Raw genomic sequence first — 21,795 nt, forward strand, 5'->3', positions numbered from 1 at the left:
TCTTTCCCCTATACACACATTTTAGATTCAGAACAAAGTTCTTTCCTTTCAAAATAACACACCAGATGTCTCTCTGAAGGAATGAGTTTTAATGAATCAGGTTTAGGCCCTGTCTCAAAAGCTAAGCATCTTGATCACCTGTTCCTAAACTTGAAGCAAAATGGTTTTGTGAGTTTTTGAGATGTTTTCTGCACAGACATTTGCACTCATCACCCTGTTCTTTCTCATCGTTCTCCGTTCTCTTCGTCTTCCTGGCTTCTCTCTCCAATCTCTCATGCCTCACTTCGTTAAGCACCTAGAAAGAGCTTGCAGGATTGGTCTGTCAGTCACCATCAGCACACATGGCCTGCCCAGCATTCCCATGGACCGTTTTTAGGAATAAAACACCTTTCCCTGGTGAGCATTGTCCACTGCCTCCTCTCCAGTGAGCACGAGTGAAGTGCACAAAGCGTTCCTCTCTGAAATGTGGACACACTTTGGGGCCACAGCAAGCAGATGTGTGTGAGGACGGGCTGTGTTTGAAAACCATGTTTCCCTTGAGGAGTGGTTGTTGTCCGTGTATTTGGAGAACCACAGGGGTAGTTCTAGGCCAGTGACCTGCAGACAGTCTCAGCTGCAGCGTGACCGTTGTAGGAGAGCAAATGCTGACTTACTCTCTGTCCTCCCTTGTGCTGTCAAACCCTTGAGACCCGACTTGAGGGAGCCATTCAGAGAATCTTTGTCTCTTGTTTCAGAACTTGGCTTTCAAGGACCTACAATGGCAAAGACCCAGGAAGCAGGGTTTGTGAATAGAGTGTCCCAGAAATTCTTGGCAGAGGAGAAAGAGTCAAGTGAACGTGACGTGATTAGCACACCAGGAATAAGTTTGCCACTGCTGTCCAGTTTTAATCTGCCAGTGGGAAGCCTTGTCGATTGATTTTCGTGCTATCCTTTTGCCCCCGTGCTCCTCGCCACTGTGCCTGCATCCCTGCCCATCCCCTGTTAATGCCTTTTGGAGTTAATGGGTGGATCTTCTACCACGTGCAGGAAACACTTCCTGTACCAAGGTGCTGGAAACAACATCTGTCGTTACATCAAAGCCGGTGTGACTGCCAAGTGCAGCTGGAAGAGTTCTAACAGTGAGATGGTTTTAAAGGAGGTTAAAATGAAAAGAAATCTGTGTGCAATGTCTGAACCTTTTTCTGAGAAAACAAAAATGTGCTCCTCTTCCTCCAATCTTACTGCATAAACAATTGTGTTTGCATATTTAGCAGTGCTGGTGTTTTGGTGGTTTGTTTGTTTTTTGTGTGGTTTTTTTTGGTGCTGTGAGAAGCAGCCTTCCAGAGGTTGCTATGGCGTTGAATTCTGTGTCTTGGAGAGGAAAAGCCCCTCTGAAGAATGTGGTGTCTGTGGATTCCAAACCAGTATGAGGATTTCTGATCGAGAGCCTAGAGAAGATAAAATAAACTCATTCTACAATTAGAAAGTTGAAGAGCTGCCCTCCGGAACGTAAATCCCAATCCAGAAACGTGCTCAGCAAACAAGAACAATGCCCCGTACATTTTCAAATTGATGGCTCTTTCCAATGGCAACTAATTTGTTCCAGCCTTGAAGTGAGCATAATTAACAGAGACTTTCTTTCTTAGGCCGATTAACCACCGAAAACCATGCCAACATTGTAACTGTAAGCAGTGAAAACCAATATTTATGAGGGGGATTGTGCAAGAGTTTGCGTGACAGATGGACATTTTATCACTGTTGATGTTTGGAATTCCCTTGAAAAGTAATGCAATATCTTGTTATTTGCGAATGAATGGACAAACGATTGGGCTTTGCATAGTTTTCTTTAAAAAGAGGTATACTACTAGTAAGTTAATTTTTTTCTCTGTCTAGCCTTTATTAGTTTATGTTAGGTAGGCTCATATATTCTGATGCAAAAGCTGAAAATCATAATTGTGTTTTTTATTACAGATACAGATCCACGTGTGTTAGAAAAACAAGAATTACAGCAGCCAACCTATGTTGCCCTCAGTTACATTAATAGGTAAGCCGTTTACAGAATTTATAGCAACCTCATATCTGCCAAATGCTTATTTTTTTCACTGTAACTTCTGACAGTAGAAAAAAATGTTTTCAGTTTTAAAATATTTACAGGAGATGATTGAAAATCAACCTTTATATGGAATGTTCTTGTGTCTCTGTTGGGGAGATGCAGGAGGTAGTTAGTTCTCTGTGCATATGGCTGAAAACGACTGATTTATACGCTCATTCGGGAACTATTTTGTATGCAGAGTTCGAATATACTCTTTGGACTTCATAGGGCAGTCTGGGAGATTAATGGATTTATGTTTGAGGGAAACTTTTAAACGCTGGGGTGAAGAGGCATTTTATGAATTAGGACATTGTTGGAGTATCAGAACATATCAGGATATAACACATTGAAATAATTCAGTATCAGAAAGCTATTTAGTAGAAGCTCATCTTTGAGTAAAAACGTTGTCAGCACTGAACTATTGTGAGTGTTTACTGAAAGTGAACATGTGAGCACGAGTTTAGAGAACAGTTAGAACTTGACCTATCAAGTCTGAAAGAGGACTTGGTGTTTCAGCCAACTCAGATAATTTAAGGGGACAGTGATTTCTGGAGAGAAGCTGAAATCAGCTCGGATAAAGAAAACTCACACCCCTGAAGAGAGAAAAGCAAAGCACAAGCAAACTAGTTTTTAATGGGAACAACAAACTCTGCTCGTAATTCAGTGCATGACTTTGTATTGACTCTCCCTTGTTTATATACAACAAAGCGTGTGTTGGCAGTCATTGGTACCAGAGCTGAGGTTCAGGGTCTAAAGTGGAAAGCTGGGAATGAGTTACTTCTACTGTTTCATTTTAATGCCTTTTTAGAAAACTTGCTTCAGTCTTGTCTAGAGAGAGCTTCGGAGTTGACTGTGCTGTGTCAAGTTCTTTTATGAAGCGTGTTTTTCAAGGATTCATTAGCATAAGCATCTATGTGTATATCTGTTTTGTGCTTCCTACTTATCAGCCTTCCCTGAAAGTGAGAGAAAAGATCTATAGTTTATCATGACCCATAATTTTTGAGATGTTTAAAGTAGAACACCTTTGAAATCACATCAGGTACAAATAAAGATGTACATGTGTTATTTCCAGTGATTAGCATGGTTTGGAAAAGTCTTTAATTATACATTAGAATTATGTGAATGTTAATTAGCCTAGTTATAGTGTAGGATGGGATAAATAGGCTTATAGATTAACTGTGGTATTAAGTAGAACTTTTTAATGATGTGGCTGTTGTGTTTTGGGTAAAATATGTTACCTGGATATATACAAATTCATGTGATACAAAGCCTTGTTCTAATAAGAGTCTATGAGGTTTTCACGTTCATTCTTCCTGATTAAATTGTCAACCGTGATGGCACCAAGGATCTATTCATTACACAGGTGTTATACTCACTAAAGAAATACATACTCTGGCCCTAGCTGGTTTGGCTCAGTAGATAGAGTGTCAGACTGCAGACTGGAGGGTCCTGGGTTCGATTCCAGTCAAGGGAACATGGTTTAGTGGTTGAGTGTTGACCTATGAACCAGGTTGTGGGCTTGATCCCCAGTAGGTGGCATGCAGGAGGCAGCTGATCAATGATTCTCTCTCATCATTGATGTTTCTATCTCTCTCTCCCTCTCCCTTCCTCTCTGAAATCAATAAAAAAATATTTTAAAGAATATTCTTAAAAAAATAAATACTCTGCCAAGTGTAATTTGGGATACACAAGAAGTCGAATAGGGACAAGGGCCACACACAAAACACTACCAGAGAACTTGACTCAAGGATGATAATTTAGCATAAACTGTGCAGTGGGATATGCCTGAATCCTAGAGAGTTAGCGTAATCAGTGGGTGTGAGATTTCTTGGATGAGTCTTCTGGGAGAAAATGAGTCATTTTTTAAAATAATCTTTTATTATTATAGCCATACAGCATTATTACAGCATTGTAGAAAATTATAAAGTATAATCAAACAAAAAAATTTTTTTAATTAAAACGTCACATTCCCACCACCCAGCTATCACTACTGATAATACCTTAACACAAGAAAACATGGTTCAGTGGTTGAGCGTTGACCTATGAACCAGGAAGTCACAGTTCGATTCCCTATCAGGGCACTTGCCCAGGTTGCTGGCTCAACCCCCAGTAGGGGGCATGCAGGAGGCAGCCAATCAATGATTCTCTCTCATCATTGATGTTTCTCTCTCTCTCCCTCGCGGAAATCAATAAAAATATATTTGGCCCTAGCTGGTTTGGCTCAGTGGATAGAGCATCAGCCTGTGTACTGAAGGATCCTAGGTTCCATTCCAGTCAAGGGCACATGCCCGGGTTGCGGGCTCGATCCCCAGTAGGGAGCATGCAGGAGGCAGTCAATCAGTGATCCTCTCTCATATTTATGGTGACAGCTAGTCAACTCCCACTTACTCTTTATGTTTCAGTTCAAATGTCTTTCTTAACGTGCCTTCCTCTAATGCATTAATACAAACTAACATTTATCACAGTCTTTACCTTTGTATTTATTTGTGTATTTATTTGTATATATATTTGGGGGGAAAAACTGTTTTGCAACCTATTCTGTAGTCATTGATCTCTCCATTTCAGTACACGTGAATGTAACCTATATCTAACTCAGATCATGTTTAGATTTTCCCGGATAAAACAAACAAATCCTTTACAGTTGTCTGTCTCATGCAGTGTCCAAACCAGAACACCGCATTGCACCTACATGTTTTTCCCTCGTTTCTTTTAATCTGGCACAGTCCCTTCAATTGACAGCGACCAGAGAAGGGCCAGGTATCCCACCTGAGGCTCCTTCCTCCCGGGTTTTCTCTTGGTTGTCTTCCTGAAGATGTTGTTTAGTGAGTTCCTCCATTTTCTGTATTTGCTATAAACTAGAATTTGGGTCTGGAGAAGACGCATCTTGAACCTGTCACATCATTGTATTTAGAGGCCTGAGAAATCAGAGGACTTACCACATGTCATCTTAGCTGATAAAGTAGACTAGTGTATGGGGATTGACACTTTTACTAGTGACTTCTAGGTGAAGGGGACCGGGTATGGAAGGTTGCCCAGGTTACTAACAACCCTCCTCTCTTGGGATCCCTTTCTGGACAGTGCCACATTCATAACACGGTACTTAACACATGGTAGACCCTCTGGATGTTTGTTTGTAGATGGTAAATAAACACCTAGTAAATGGAAGAGGGCAGAGCAATGGGCAGCAGCATGGAGGAAGCCACGTCTGGCCAGAGGGAATATCTGCTTAAAAGGAATCATTAGGGCCTTCGTTACAGAAGGGATGCATTGGACGTCACGAAGCCAGTATGGATTCAAGAAGAGACCAATGTGGGTTAAAATGAGAAAGGAAGTCTGCTTAACAGCAATATCCTGACTACAGCAGAAAAGAGGATTATAAAAAAATTGAATAAGTAAAAGATTTTTTTTCTTAAACCTCAGGGGAAAATAAAGTCTAATTTTGCTGAGCAGTGAAGGCAGGAAAAGAATTAATATTTTGCTGCTCGTATATCCATTTGTCCAACTCTAATGGACTTTTGGGTGTGTCAAAATTGAGATGAAACCTTCTTTGGCAATAACATTGACTGTAATCAAGAGAGTTTGGATCCTTAAAATGGAGCTACCTTTTTGGATTATGAAAAGAATTGAGTAGAAATTGGATCCTTTATTTATGTCTATTTAATGTTGCTTCACTCTCTTGAACATAATGTGTCGAACAGACCTTTAATTCCTTCAAAAATAGATCTGTTACAATACCTGCACACATTTAAAATAGAAATAGTTTAATGAGAATGAGGGAGACTAAATTAATTAGTGAAGGTTGTGGGAATAATTCTGCAGGGAAAAAAAAAGATGGATATAAATTGTAAGGATAGGAAGTTCTGCTAATTCTGTGATGTGAGGAACAATGACAAGTCTGTGTAATGGGAAATTTAATTGTTTAGTCTGTATATTATTTATATATCTGGAAAATAAAGTGTAAAAGACAAGAAGAAAAACTAGAAGATTTTGAATGCGAGAATATGGAAGAAATAACACTAGGAAAAGCGAAAATAATACTTTTACACCTTGTGCTATGATGATCTCCATTTTACAGGTGCAGACGTTGACACTCAAGTTAAATAACTTGCCCTAGTTCAGGGCGGAGGGGGGACGGAACCTGGGGAGTACTGGGTTCAAATCTGCCCCATCAGGCTCTAGGATCTGTGCTCCTAATCACTGTGTAGCCTGACTTGTTGGGCTATCAGAGAGGAAAGTACTAGTTTAGAAAAGTAAGAGGAGAATTTGGAAAACCAATAGAAAAATTGGATAGGACAGTTGGGCAGAGGGAACACATACAAAAATAAGAGTAATTCCCAGGCTGTAAATAATTGGAGGGTAGCGCCTAATAAAATGAAACAGTAGGAGACAGCAGAAGCTAAAAATGTTATGAGAGGTGACCGGTAACTCCTAAATGACATAATGCCACCAGGAGATGAGTGTGCAAGGCACGTCCAGCTTAGCAGGCCTCGGCTGTAGAGGGAAAGGACGCCTTAGCACCTTAAATCAGGAGGAAAGAAAGGGCCAAGCCGGGGGCACGCAGGAAACTCCCTCCACCACTTCTCAAGGTGCTAGGGGAGCTGCAGGGTGAAGTCAGCTGAGCCTCCATAAGAAAGCTGATGCGAAGCCCTGGCTTACATCTGGATATTTCCTTCAGGTTATTATAGTGTAGCTCAGGTGACAAGATAGAGACTTAATAGCTTGTGATACCCTAGAAATGAATAACTGTGATAATTTAAAGATATAACATACATTGTCATGGCTATCAATTATACTATCTTCTCTACAAACTGTTTTTATTAAAATAATATAAATCGAAGTTTCCCAATTAACTTTAAATTTTTTAAATATATGTAGCATTTTTGTAGATAAGCTGTGAAGGAATATCATGTCTAGGCACAAGTCGGTACCTTCTTGTACCCAATCCTTGTCATTTACTGACTAATAAAAATATAATAGTCTTTATACCTAAATGACAGCTCTACTCAAATTCCCTGCACTGCTTGGCACAATAGCAGTTAGGTTTGACCTCCTAGAAATGGATTTTTATTTAGTCTAGTGTTTGCTATTAAAATTGAACAGCAAATTCTGAAATGGATTTCATAGAGCAGTAATTCCAAGGGGTATTTGCCAGTTTCACACATGTGTATGCGTGCGCACACGCACACACACACACACACACACACACTCACAACTGAGTTATTCACAGAAGGGTTCTTTGGCTGATTAAGTTTGGGAAATCCAGGGCTAAGTAAAAAAGGTTTCTTTAGCACGAGATTATCAGATCCCCTCCTATGCTGATCTCCAGAAGGGATAATATAATGCTTATATGTACCTGATGCCAGAGCACCTTTTCCTGAAGCATCGGATGGGATTAGTTCCACACGGACGGGTCAGGCATCGCTAGAATTATCACTTCCACCCACATCCTCGGCTCCCCCGAGGAGCCCCGGAGCCTCTTGTTCAGGACAGCTTTCTATGATGTTTCTGATCCAAATACAGAATGTTCTCTTTTTTTTCTCATGGTCAACTGGGGAGGAGGAGGACAAAATTGTGCCTTTGCTAACTCCATTAATTTCTACACTTTTAATAAGGAATCCATTTACTTCTCATGACTTGCCAGGGCACCTAGCTGGCTTTTTTTTTTTTTGGCTTAGAAACCATCGCTGTTTACCCCCCAACTGCAATGTAATTCTCTTCTCTCTTTGAGAAAGAAGGCAATAGTATGGCCTCAGGAATCAGCCCGTTTAGCTGAGTCTTGTCTCTGCTCTTCACAAACTATGTGAGCAAGTTGGCATGTCTCGGCCTGTGCTTCTTCATCTCTGTTAATAGCAATATCTTCCTCACTGCATTAAATCAATTAGTGCATATAAAGCACCTCTAACTGTGCCTGTGACATAACGGTATAGAAGTAATAGGTCTTTTTATTCTTCCTATTCTGCTCATGCAAAGTCGCCCTTTTCTCTGAGTGTAAATGAATTTGTGTGACAGTGAATAAATAGGTGATTCTAGGAACTCTAGGGACACTTCTGTGAGAATGCAGGAGCCTCTACTATCCAAGTGCATTGGCCATCACTAGTTCTTCCACCATAAAGGACTGGACAGAAGTATGAGATAATGGGTTTCAGGCTCAGGATAAGAAGCAGGCAGCACAAGACTGAGATCCCCAAAACAAAGGAAGCGTGGGAGATGAGTTCTGTGGTCACCGGGCTCACTCCCTGAGGACAGTTTCCTTCTTGCAGGAGAGTGAGCTGGAGCTCAGGCAGAGCATCCCACTGAGCTGAGGGAGAGAAGGCAGAGCTGGAGTAAGTAAAGTGGCACAGGGGCATTGGTGATGAGGCATCTGTGCAGAAAGGGGCCATGGGAGTTTGTATGGGGGTCCTTCGAGAGTCCATGGCTGAGGGTGGACTATACCTGTTCAGGGTGAGACTGAGTCTTACCAAAGAGCAGTGGCAACAGGGGTGAGGATGAAACAGTGAGACCAGTGGTCAAATGGTGCTAGTAGGCATTGCATTCCAGCTCAGCCCGCATGAAAACAACTTGTTAATACCCTAATCTTCCAAATGAGATACTAAAAGACCTCAAATTAGAAATAAGAAGTCTGTCCAAGAGGGTTACCTGCTCTAGAGACACCCTAACAACACCTAGAACCAAGGCCCCATAAGAGTTTCAGAGGAGACAGAGTTTGGAGGTGAATCCTAACAAATTAGAAGGTCGTGGAAAACACTTTGGGCTTTCCACAGATTTGACCAAATAAAGAATAAATCGAGGCTGACACGGGTTCAACATGATCAGCCTGAAGCTGAACTGCCTGCTAGAACAAAAACCACTAGTCTTCATAGGAATGAATCAGATAAAAATATGTCTAATGTACAGTAAAAAGTTACTAGGCATGAAAGACACGGGAAAATCTAACCCTTAAATGAGAGGCAAAAAAGCAGTCAATAGAGACCCTCCCCTGATGTTAGATTTAGGAAACAAAGACTTTAAAGCAGTCATTGTAAATGTGTTCAAGAACCTAAAGGAAAAATATGCTCAAGAAGAGGTTGTTTTGAATGAAAATAAAATCAGTCTGGATGCTGGGTTGTTTTTTTTGGTTGTTTTTTTTTCAATCCTCCTACCAAAATGTGAACTGCTTAATGAAAGCTTTCTTCCTCTTTCCCACTTTTATTCCCACTCCAAAACCTCAGCTAATTCCCCCAAACCCTCACTCTTGCTGTTTCAGTTGGACTCATTTTTGCCAGATTATAGTCTGTCATAGCCTCATAAAAAATGCTGTAATTAGCCAAGTGTGCACCGGCCTTTTATTTATTTTATACAAACAAGCCTGAACATTTGATTTTTTTTTTTAATCTAAAGGCAGTAAGCTTTTTCTTTTTTTCTTTTTTCATGAAACCACCTGTTTGTGGTCTTCGGAGAGCAGTCATATTTATTGCAGTACAAGACATGCGTTTCTCTTTCCCCTCTTTGTCCACCAGACCTGAAGTTCTGCTGTGTGCTGCAGCCCCAGACTGAAGGCTGTGGCCTAATGCATGCCATAAACATGTTGCATGCTGTTAGATCTCAAACACCAGACATCGTGCTACCATTTTCGTAGCCTGTGTTTTTATGGACATCGGTTGAAACAAAGCCGAGATGGCTGCCTGCCAGGTTTCCCGTGTAATGTCTCTAACCTGATTTGGCTTGCTCACTGTGTTCTGCAAAAAACATGAACTTTCGAGGGACACTGGGAAGCTAGAGGGAGCGCTTATGTGGCATTCTGGCTCGCTCCGACAAGTAGCTTGTGCTGCTGGCATAAAACACAAGGTAGAAGAGGGAAGTTTTGGCAGAGCTGGGGCATCTGATTTGCTTGTTAGGCCTCCTGGTATAATTTACTTTGTCATCTACAGTTTGTTCTCAGGGCAATTATTGTTTTAAAACAGGTTTCTTATACAACTCAACATCAGACCATCTTTTTAGTCTTTCTTATCTCCACCCATCAGCATTTATGGCATCTTCATGTTATGCATCTTCCCATCCAGTTCAAAGCTGCATTACTTTCTTTTCTTTTGCTTTTTTTTTTTCAAAATCTTTAAACTTATTACAGGCCAGTAGAGATTCAGTGATACTGAAACTGTCTAGAATTAGACTTGTATTTCCTTTGCCCCCCCCCCCCCCCCCCCCAAAAAAACCTTTATAGACCCATTTATTAGACTTGGTCCTAAGCAAGAGCTGCTATACTTGCAGTATCTCCACCTGGGACATTTCCCTGTTGATCCGAGTCTCCATTGTCTCCTCCTTTTCTGCCACATTTGTCTTGAGACCTCTAAGGTCGCAGCCCTTCTTCTTTGCCTCCACACGCAGGCTGGTTGTTAGATTCTAACTTGGAATTTACCGTTTTAGATTAATTCCCGTGCCCCGATGTCCTTGCCCACCCATTGTCTCCAATCTCAGCCTCAGATGCATTTGCCTCTCTCTTTGGGCTAGCTGCTGAGAGGCACTACAGAAAAGCACCTAGCAGTGTGATTCATCACATCACAAACACAGCCTTTCCCATCTCAGCTGGACCCTCAAGACTGTCCCGTAATCCTTCATCCCTAGTTAAAACCTTGCTGAATTGATCAGTTTCTAGTGTTTCCCATTTCCAGGCTCAGTCTCAATTTCCCTTCCTCATCTTCGAATTCATCTGGGTCTTTCATCCATGTCTGCTTCCTTTTCTCTCCCTTGTTCAAAGCTGGCACCATGGCCTGTGCTCCACAGCCATCTCTGGTCTCTGTGGCCTCAAACCCCTCTCCTCTGGCTCCTTTATTCACACTGCAGTGTTAATGTAATAGTGGGCACCCATCTACATTCTTCCTCAATGCAGGCATATACTAATATATATAGGGGTTTGGTTGTTTGTAACATTTGTTTGTATAAAACTGTGAGAGATGGAGAGAGGTAAAGAAATATATAATATACAAATATACAGATCTCTCTCTACATATAATATACACTTCTCTTTTCATTTTTTATTTAATATCTCTCTAGGTCAAAGTGGGAGATAGCACTAATTCATTCTTTAATGACTATGTAAATTTCTAAGATATGAATGTATAACAATTCAACTCCTCCACTACTAATTGGTGGACGTTAAGATTGTGTCCTGATCTGTTTGCATGTGTTTATGTAAATAACAGTGCTGGAGACCAGCTGGAATGGCTCAGTTGGTTGAGCATCGCCCTGTGTATCAAAAGGTTGCCAGTTCCATTCCCGGTCAGTGCACATGCCTGGGTAGCGGGTTCAATCCCAGGTTGGGGCATGTATGGCATGTATGGATTGATATTTCTTTCTCACATCAATTTTTCTCTCTTTCTCTCCCTCTCTCTCCCCCTTCCTCTCTCTAAAATCAATAAAAAGATATCGTCTGGTGAGGATTTTACAAAAAATTCAGTGAAAAGTTTTATAAAACAATTTTTAAAGTCACAAAAATGCACATTTTATGTCCTCACAAATTTTAGCTCAGGAATGCCTCACCACCTCGCCTCCCACCCTCACCACAGATCCTACTCTTGAGCACACCCAGCTCATCCTCATCCCCGATCTTCTCCTTGCTGGTCCCACTGCTGGGATGCTGTTTATTCCATCAGAGCTTCACGCAGTTCACATTCTCACCTCCTTCAGATGTCTGGTCAGATGTCACCTGCACTGCAGGTCTTCCTTGAGCACCAATGAAATAGTTCCCATCCACCCATCTCTGCGCCCTTACTCTGCTTTCATGTTCTTCTTGGCACTTACCAGCACCGGAAAGTGTTTTGTTGTTGACTGCCTGCCTCCCCCTGGAGAATGTGAGCTCCGTGGGGGCAAGGATTCTGTCATCGTGGTCATCACTGTGTCCTCAGCTTCTAGAACAGTGCCTTGAACTCCTTAGGTGTTCAGTCCGTGTTTGGATACATGCATGAATAACAGTCACAGTTTTATATGTACCTCCCATTCTCTGTTTTATGCATCTTTCTATTTCCTGCCTCTTCACACTGACAAGTACAGGGAATAAACAGCACCTCGGAGTTAATTAAGGAGGCCATGAATCTTCCCTTTGTAGCTCTAATGCACTCCCATTTGCAGGATACTCATATTGCTGAGACTGTTGGTTTGGGACTCGAGTTGAAACATTACTTAGTTTTCTCACATTGAGGGTCATTATGCTGAGCCTACGTACTAGTCTTGCCTTTGAAGGCCCTTCACTCACAAGCTTTACAAGAGCTCCATGTTTTCAGTTTCTGCTAATGTGTTCTCATCTCTGACACCATGGCTAAGCCCTGGCCTGTTGGCTTAAAGCAGTGCAGCTAGGTCAGCCCCGTGTCCCCAGAAAGGCCCCTCCAGCCTCAGCCACAGGGTAGACTCTCACCTCTGGTCTCCAGCAAAGGCAATCTGGGCTTAGAAAGGACAGCAGCACAGCCATTCATCCCAAACAACACAGGTCCATCCAGTCTGAACAAATAAAGATAGTCATCAGAGAGCATTAACCTTAAATCCTTAAAGGACCAAAACTACATTTTATCGAAATGGTCATATTGAGATAGAATGGAATGTGTAATACAGAGAATTTCTTCCTGTTTAATCATTTTCAACACTGATTAAATTCTGTTGGTTGAACACCTACTGTGTGCAGGGCACTGGGCAGTAGACTTGACAGTGTCATCTGTAATCTCACAAAAATGACCCTGCAACAGGTCTTGTCGCCCTTTTATACCAAAGAGAATGAACCCGGGGCAGTTGTGAGAGCACTTAACCTTTTTAGTGCCCTGGACCCCTTGTGAGCTGTTGAGGTCCATGGATTATTTCCAAAAACAATGTTTTTAAATTCATAAACTAAAATATATAGAATTACAAAGAAAACCAACTATATTAAAATGTATTGTCAAAATATTAAAATAACAAATTTGTGGTATGGTAGCATGTGCTTCTTTATTAAGACCTTAAGTAAAAGAAACTTAGGTGCCAGGTTAATAGCTCCCATAATTTCAAATTAGTGATAAGTATAAACAATATTTTGATACTGTGAAAATACTTTGATTGGCTGCCTATATTCATAGCTGAAAGAAAGGCTACATTTTAGTAGTGGTTAACAGAGTTGAAGATATAAATTTTTTTAATCTAAGTTCACAGATCTCCTGAATTCTACCCCTGGCCCCTTAGGGTCCACAGACCCCTGGTTAAGATACCTCAAATGTCATAGTTATTAAGTAGCTTTAAGACGTGGGTTCATACCCAAATTTATGTGATTTCAGTCTTTGTGTTGACTTGTACGTCATAGTGCTTCCCTGTACTATCACCTTGCTTTCCATATGAACTTCATTTACTTAACATGTCATCACACTGCCCTGTGGAGTATAAGGTAGAAGCAAATAATAACAAAGTGTGTATCATAACCCATTTTGTTTTTCAAAGAACATTCACAAATAACCCAAATATCCTAATTTCTTATACAATCACACATTTTCTCCATTGAGCCATGATTCTACTATAAAAGATGGCTCTGACCTCATTTTTTACAAGGATCCAAGAAATTCAGTGACTTGCCCAAGTTCACACAGCTAGTAAATGACAGACTTGAGATTTGAATTACTGTATCTTCTAGTTGTGTATCCCTGTTCTGTCTTCTTCTGGATCACCCAGAGAGTAACATGGGTGTCAGATCGTTTCTCTCAAAACTGCACAGAATCCAGGCATGTCCGGATGCAGCCCAGGTCTCCTCATTTCCAACACCATCGTTTTGCCTCATACACACTGCCCCTAAAAACCTACAGCTCAGGCCTTACTCTCATCTCATTCTTTAATTGAACATGAAGATCGCATGAGGTTATCAAACTAGACTAATTGAAGTGCTAGCTTGTTTTTTATGTCATCGTCTCCAGTTGCTGCTAAAACCAAACAACAAGTGAGGAGGATTGTTCGTTCAGCCCCAAGCAGGTGGCAATTTAGTCTCTGGTCATTGCATTCGTGTCTGTCCTGTCCCAGGGGTTTCCCCTTGTTTGATGCAAGTTAGCACGTTGTCCTTGATGATCCGTTCATTCTGCACCTTTGCTGTGGCTGTAAACATGTTCGACAAGCAGGACTTGCAGAGAAGCCTTCCCGGCGGCTTCCACCTTGTGATCGTTGAAATGTCCCTGCAGATTTAGGTGACAACATGGACCCATGTAATTTCCAGATGGTGGGGCCCCCCTACAATCAGTTCCTGCCAACTCCCTCCCTCCCCTAATGAGGAGGGGTGCAGCATGCCAAGACCAGAAGTGAGAACTGGCTTTTGGAATCGTCCCTGCCTTTTCGGCAGTGTCTGCATACATCTTCCCTTGACTGTGCCTGGCTTAGCCGACTCATCTTTCATTTCAAGTTGAGAGAGTCTAACGATGGTTTAGCTCTCAGAGAGCACAGCATCACCTTAGCAAATCGTGTGCTCACCTCTGTCTGTCAAATACTGCCCAAGTAGCCTTCTGCCCAAGCAAAGGTTAGCAGGAAGGCTGTGGTGTCCTCGTCCTTACACCTCGAGGACCATGTTACCATGCTTCCTCTCCAGGCGTGCGTGACAGCGACAGGTGCCTTTGTACTGCAGGCTCCCAGGAAACATCGAATCCACTGCTGGTTCAGAGTTGATTTGTTTTCCTTATTGGGGCAGATTTGTTTGGAGCAAATGAGCTGGGAAGTTGCTTAGACCTGTTCTTCATTGTGCCCATGCAAACACTCCCCTTTTCTTTTCCTGCTTGTTTTATCGTTGTGTTCAGCACCAGCCAGATTCAGTGATGTATAGTTCTCTTGGGCCAAACAAGTGAGATGAAAAGCCGATTCTATATTGCATTAATCTTTGCTAGACAGCAGCCGTTTTTTTTAAAAAAAAAAAAAAACCTCAAAGCCGGAATGTGTTTAGTCATAAAGGCACATTATGCTCTTAGCTCACTGACCCATTAAAAAAAATTATTTCTGGTCTTTGGCATAGATTTCTCTACCGCTAAGGCCAGCAAGTGCTTATTTTCTAGAGTTTTAAAGAGGCAAGAACATATTTGTGTATGATATCGAAGAAATCTGAAATGTGAAAAACTATTGAAAACCCTGCAATTTCTGATCCCCTAGGTCACACAACACCTGTAGCTCCTAAAATATGTCAAGTACAAAAAGTCAGACCCTTGTTCTGGAATTCCATTTTTAGAATAACAGAGCTTTGCCCTGGCTGTCATTTCTCCCATCTGTTAATGAGTTTATTATGTGAACTATGAATTATGGGACTTATTCTATTATGTATAGAATAATACAGCTTATAGCAAAGCTAATCAATCAGGAATTTCAGGTGGTCTTTCCATTTAATTCCCATTTGGATCTGAGTTTTCCTGCTCAGCATGTGTTTTTTAGAGTCATCCTTATTATTGCATGTATTAGTACATGTTTTGTTTTTGTTTGATATGTAGTGTTCATGGTATGTGGCTATTATAGAGCATCTGTGGACATTCTTGTGTCAGTCTTTTGTGGGCATAGCATTCATTTCCCTTTGGTCTGTTACTAGCAGTGCAATTGCTGAGGTATGGGCCAGGTGTGTATTTAGCTGTCAGAAACAGCTGCACAGGTTTTGAAGGGAGTTGAACTACACTACTCTCCTACCGGCACGAGATTGCTGGCTGTTCCGCATACTCACTGACACTCTGCATTGTCCGTCTTTTCAAGTTTAGTTATCGTGGTTTACTAGTTTAGTGGTATTTAGAGCAAGTTACTTTTGATCCATCATTCCTCTGTATTTTTGTTATGTAAAAACGTCGAAATAATAATAGGAATAAAAAAGGGAAAGAAATGGCATTTAGATTTCATCAGATAAGATGCTTTTGTGTGTCCTGTCAAGTGTTTATCCACAGATGCTTAAAAATGATGCTAGAGAAACTGTTTTTAAATTTTGCTTTTTCATTTATGTGTTTTCTAGATTGCTGTGCAATAATAGGTAGTCAGGCCAATGTGCATCCACAAATATGGCTCGTAAGAAGACGTGAGTCCATCTCTGTACTGATAAAAGAATGAGTCTGTTGAATCCCTCCCTTTACCACCATAAAAAGGAGCAGGCAGTCAGAAAACTGGGGTGTCCCTGCATTCTATTTCTTCTTCCTGTGCCCAAGCAGAGAACCCCACAGGTGTCCGTGAGCCATTCTCTGCCCAGGCCTCAGGGTAGGATGTGGTCAGACGGTACAGGTGGGCCTAGAGGGCCTGCCCTGCTGCTCTCCAGGTGCCCTGTGTGCTGATGTCTGTTCCTCTCTGTTTTCAACAGCCCCTCAGTTTGGCCCCCCATTTTCTCCCCCGACCCTTCCAAAATGAGCAGATGTCTTAAGTGGGAAACTGTGATAAGAAATGGTAATTGGGCCTTTTTGAATCTCTTAGATTAGAAGTGATGTGGCCTCGGACCAGCCAGTTCCTCAGATCTGTGGGGAGCAGCCCCATCTGCACCAGCTCACAGTTAACCTGGGTGTCCCAGCCGGTTTTCTTGTCAGAACTTAAGCCCCTTTATCTTTGCTGCTCTCACTGCTTCTTTGCAAGTTACCTGATCAGAATCCCAGACCTCCAAAGGAATGCACAACTTTCCAAGCAGGTTTCCACAGGAAGGTCACACAGGACCGTCCCTGGAGAGTTTCCTAAGAATTTTGTTGATTCAAAAGCTTCACCTAATATTAGAGAGAAAACAAGCCTGGCTTTCCCACGAGAGGCTGGGCCACACGTAACGATTGTGGCAGACTGTGTCCTCCTGCCTCTCGTCCGCACGTACAGGGGCTGGGAAAGAGGGTAATGCGGTATGCACATCAGCTCATGACAGGTGTGGCCACACCCACACGCCACTGTCTGTCTGTGTCCTTGCCTCACAGGAGTCCCCACACCTGTGAGCACGACCGGGTCCAGGGTCAGCCTTGAATTGCGTTTTCCTCACTTGCGACAGGAATAGAATTCTGCAGCTCGCTCTTCACCTCCATCCACCGCCAAACCACACCAATTCCCTCTTCGCTGCTTCAGCCTGCACAAAGCGAGGTTTCATGACTATGTTTGCAATAAAAATATTGTAAATCATGTAGGGCTGGTGTAAGAAAGGCGGGGTGGGGATAAAAGAAAAACAGCTCTCTCTTCCCAAGTTAAACTCAAGCCCGGCACCTTCTCGGAAGAAGCTGGCGTGGTGTGAGCAGGAGGCTTGTGGCATTGTGAGCGCATTGTGCAGTGTTAATGTGTCAAACACCCTTTCTTTTAGCAAATCTTCTAGAACGGGGAAGTGATGCGTTCTGCGGCTCACAGATCATCAGCTTCTCCCGATGCTACCTTGTTGTTTTGCAATAGCCAGGGAAGGAGAATTCCGATACTTCCAGTAGCTTTCCAGTTGAACATTCATGACGAAGTACAGAAACACATGTATCCAAGTGACATGTCACTTGGCAGTTCATATTTTTCTGTCTCATCTTGTTTTCGTATGTGCAGCGGCCACAGTGGTCATGTGTTTTTATTCATGTAGTCATATCTTTATACCCTGCCGCCCGACTTGTTCTAGAGATGGAACAAGACGAACCTCAGAAGTTAAATGCAAACAAGATGTGCAGGAACGGGTTTCTTTTAGGGATAAGGGAGGAATGCCTTCGAGTCGGGGAGGATTTATGATTTTTGGCTTTGTTTTCCTCTTTTGTTTTTCATTAGTCTTTCGACTTTGCAAATTTTAATGTGCTCAAGATTTATAAAATACAAGGGGCTGTCATTCCTTGTCAGGAGGAAAGATCAAGAAGGATTAATCAGCACTTTACTGAATATAGCCAAATGTCCCGCAAAAAAGATGTCACCTAGAAATACAGCTGTTCTTAGATGGGGAGACACTCGCCAGTCTTCTGAATGTTGTCAAATTTGGGGAAATTTAAGGACGCTGCGGTCCACAGCCCGTATTCATCTCAGGCAGTAATTTTGAGATGTCAGAAACCCGGGTGATAGACATTTGTGCGTTAATATCAGCTATAAGCAAAGCGTCTGGATCTCTGCTGCGTGAGACAACTTGACCATAAAAATAAACACGTTCACATCTTCCTCTCATGCTGCTCCCAGTGCTACTTTAGCATGGATTCTGCAAGTAGAATGATGCTTTTTTTTATTGGATGCCTGACTTTTTGTTTGCTTATTTGTGTTCTTAAAAAAAAATCATGGAATAAAGTTGCGCTGGGCATAGGCAACTTGAGAAAATAAAAAACACAACATTTTAGTCCTGTCAAGAGTGATGGTCTTTGCCTCAATTTCATGCTGACGAACGGTATGTACATATTTTGACCTTTGGGTCTGATCTGTACTGAAATGTGTGGTGTCGGTGTCTGTAAATGAAACCCTGTAGCTGTCACAGCTGTCTTGCCTTCTTCTGGGAAATCTACAGCGTACTTCTAGTTGTTCTCATGCTGATAATGTTAGAAAAAGAAACACATGCGCACATACTCACACACTCAGTCACAGATGCCACGATCAGTTCCAGACCACAAATGATAGCAGGAAAGGCAGGGAAGTCTCTCTCTCTCGCTCTCTCGCTCTCTCTCTCTGTCTCTCTCTCTCTCTCTGTCTCTCATACATTTAACCTTAAATCTACCTCAGTTTGTTAAAAATGGAGTCATTTGCAAACATCAATTCGTGTGCTATCACTTGTGCGATTAATTGTGTGTGAGAGCCCAGGACTGGAAGCTGCTCCCTTGCCACCATTTTAACTTACTATTAACCACCCGGGCGGGGACCGACCATTCAGAATGTGAAACGAAATAAAGACTAAGTCTTTGTTTTCTCCTCCAAAAATTAGCTCTGGTCCTCTTCACAGGTGGAAATATAATCCTAAAAGCTACATTGTTTCCAATTTAGAATTAATAGAAATTTAACTGTGACATGGAGAAAGATGATTTTTTTATACTTCTAAAATTGCCATTGACTTAACAAATAGAAAATAAGTTTGCAGAATACTGTATGCCAAGTTACACATAATGTATATGAGGATAGAGTCCCCAGAAAATGTGCAGTCTTAGTATGTGTTCACTTTGATTTACAGAAAATCGGCCCCTGAAAAATTCCACTCCGACAAGCAGTATACTTCAGAATTTGAATTCCCTAATTCTAAAAGCCGGCTTTGTTCTGTTTCCTTCATTTATTCAATTCAAGAGGTGACTGTGAGCCCCATATAGGGATGTTCTAAGAGAAAGGGTGGTGGGTTGAAACATTTCTGTTCATCTTTGGAGGACTTTCGCCTATTGATTTAGAGGGGACGCAAAAGATTTGTAGTGTATTCCAGACAGGCATGTGTAGGATTATTCTACAACCAGGGCCAAAGTTCAAATTCCCTGCACTATCAGGGGACATTCTCTCTCTCCAGCATGTTCCTGTTTTAAAAGCAACTGCCTGTCTTGCTGATTAAAAGTGATTTTAACTCTCGTGCTAAATACCAAAATGAAAGCAGCAGATAGGGGAGCGTTTGGGTGTCTATTTGCTTTTACCCGAGCCTGGCCATTAAAGGTAATTAATTTATGGCCTGGCAGAGCCTGCTGCCTTTCTTCTGTGGATCTGTTAGTTCTGGATTCTGTGTAGGATTCCAAATAACGCTCATAGCCACCATTTCTGATCCCCTGGCTCCCCCTTTCCCTTGGGGAGTCCAGGATTAGCAGGAAAGCCTTCTGTGCTTAGAAATCCAAGTCTTGGAAGTCCCGCATGGATTGGGACGGCTGTGAATCACCCAATCATTACAGCTAGCTGGATCAACCTCTCATAGTGAAGCCTGTGTCCTGTGAGTTTGGCCTGCCCCACCCTTAAGGCTGTTGATCTCTGTACATTCCCAAGTATCATTATGAGCGGTTTCACCCTCTTCTAACAGAGAGTCAGCAAAGTTAAGCATGTCTACCATCAGAAAATTTTGAAGAAGAGTTATTTAATACTTCTTATCAATATGTATATTTCCTCTTCTGTGCAGCCAGTGTGGGATCTGGTAAATTCTCAGTAAGTTGAGTGAGAATGTGCATTTTGTGGTGAATCAGGATATTGGACCTAAAGGACTGCTGGGGATTCATAGCAACAAAAAGTTGATGTGCAAAAAGCAGGAAGGTTTGAAATTAGTGTTTAATCAGACGCCACGTTCATTTTATAGAAGGTGAAGCTGAAGCTAGGTGAGCTGAGATTTCAACTTGGGTCTGTTAGGTCCCAAGCACTGGACCAGCAGCTCTGAGTGATCACAGCCTTTGATACCAATGATGGAAAGATCCTGAGAGCACCCTGAACCCTAGATTCTCATACACTATCTCACGGGCGCACCAGGAAAATGCAGAACCCCCGGGCGGGCGCTCCTCCTGAAACTGTTTTAAGGATAACGTTTTCCTGTTTCATAAAAAATGTCTAATGAGCAAAGTGCATATCCTAGAGCTGGTCAAAGTCTGCATTCCATTCTTTCATTTATCCAGGAAGGATTCAGGCAAATACCGTCTTTCTGGTCATCTCTAGCTCCCACAGGCAGCTTTCTTTGGGGGCACTATTTTCCTGAAAAAACAAAAACAAAACACCTCTTGAATGCCGTCACCAGTGTTTCGAGGCATGTGTACAATGATGAGTGGAATGTCCCACAGCACCGTAATCATTCGTCCGCCTTCCCCCTTGACTTGGAGCTGGTTGTGTGGCATTTTAAAAGATGTTTACAGCATTTGAACTGCTATTAATAGACAATGCATCCACCACCTTAGCTGTATTCTGAGCATTTTCTTGAGTATCAAGTGCATCTTTTTGGGAGCAGGAAAAGATGTTAAAAGATACAAAATTGGTTTTAAAAATGTTATGTTTTAAATAAGCCTTTATGCCACTGCAGGGAGTTGAATCTGTAAAGGTGGAGGAAGAGTAAGGAATTAGTAAACTAACAAGGGTGGCCCTATTCCTCCCACCTGCTCTCTGTGTGATAAATAATAATAATTTCCTCTCCTCACTCCTGACGTATTAGGCTGCTGTCAAGGTTTCTGTGTGGTGACCTATTCTCTCATTTCTTAGTTCATTGACCGAGGTCTCCAATTGCATAGATACGTAGTACTTGTCTGGTAGGTATGTTAGGTACGTGTTTTATTGCTGTACCTAGAGGTCTGGAATATTTTACATGCTCGTCTTAGAATTTTCAATTAGTAAATTTTAATTAACTAATTGAGGTTTCTTATTAAAAAGCTTTTATGATTTGTCATAGCAGCCTAGCTGTGTGTGCACCCTATTCTATTAAGAAGCCATTAAATCCGTAGAAACTGCCTGTGAATCCATTAATCTCACTGTATAATTGCAGTCATGTGGGTGTGGAGCAGGGCATTTGTAACATAGTTTCTTAAAATATGAGGACCTTCTAACTGGAGAATGTTACAGCGATGGAGCTGGGCTCGGGAAGGCAATGCAGTGCCCCAGGTCACCCGAAGCACTCTGTTTGGATTGATTTTTTAGTCAGTTTTTAGTCATCCATTTTTTTGGCGCCTGTGTCTGATGTTCTGGAAATTCACACTTCTTATCAGCCGCATAACGTGAAATCCTGCAGAAACATCACCATGACATGAACCAGCCTAAGACGTCACTTCCTCTGAGACCACCTTGCACATTATCCAAGTGTCACCATTTCCTAGAAAATAAAAGTCACAAAATAAGTTTATTTATTTTATAAGTGAAATAGGTACTGAAGACCACGTCTGAAGTGCTGGGTGAGGCCTAATGTCTGGGATACA

The 21,795-nt window shown here is 41.9% G+C and overlaps 1 protein-coding gene across 7 annotated transcripts in view; it reads left to right on the forward strand.

The window, feature by feature from the left end:
• JAZF1 (JAZF zinc finger 1) overlaps window positions 1-21,795 on the forward strand; it is a 186,828-nt gene that overhangs the window by 54,969 nt on the left and 110,064 nt on the right. For 5 of the 7 annotated variants that reach the window (XM_015558142.1, XM_015558140.1, XM_015558139.1 and 2 more), the window contains one exon: window positions 1,951-2,023. In XM_015558142.1, the coding sequence (XP_015413628.1) occupies window positions 1,951-2,023 (73 nt within the window). Of the gene's footprint in view, window positions 1-292; window positions 502-1,625; window positions 1,763-1,950; window positions 2,024-21,795 lie in introns of all 7 variants that reach the window. The other 2 variants (XM_015558144.1, XM_015558143.1) reach the window with 2 other exon arrangements.

This window comes from Myotis davidii, unplaced genomic scaffold, assembly GCF_000327345.1.
Source record: "Myotis davidii unplaced genomic scaffold, ASM32734v1 scaffold168, whole genome shotgun sequence".
In the NCBI taxonomy this organism is placed as follows: domain Eukaryota; kingdom Metazoa; phylum Chordata; class Mammalia; order Chiroptera; family Vespertilionidae; genus Myotis; species Myotis davidii.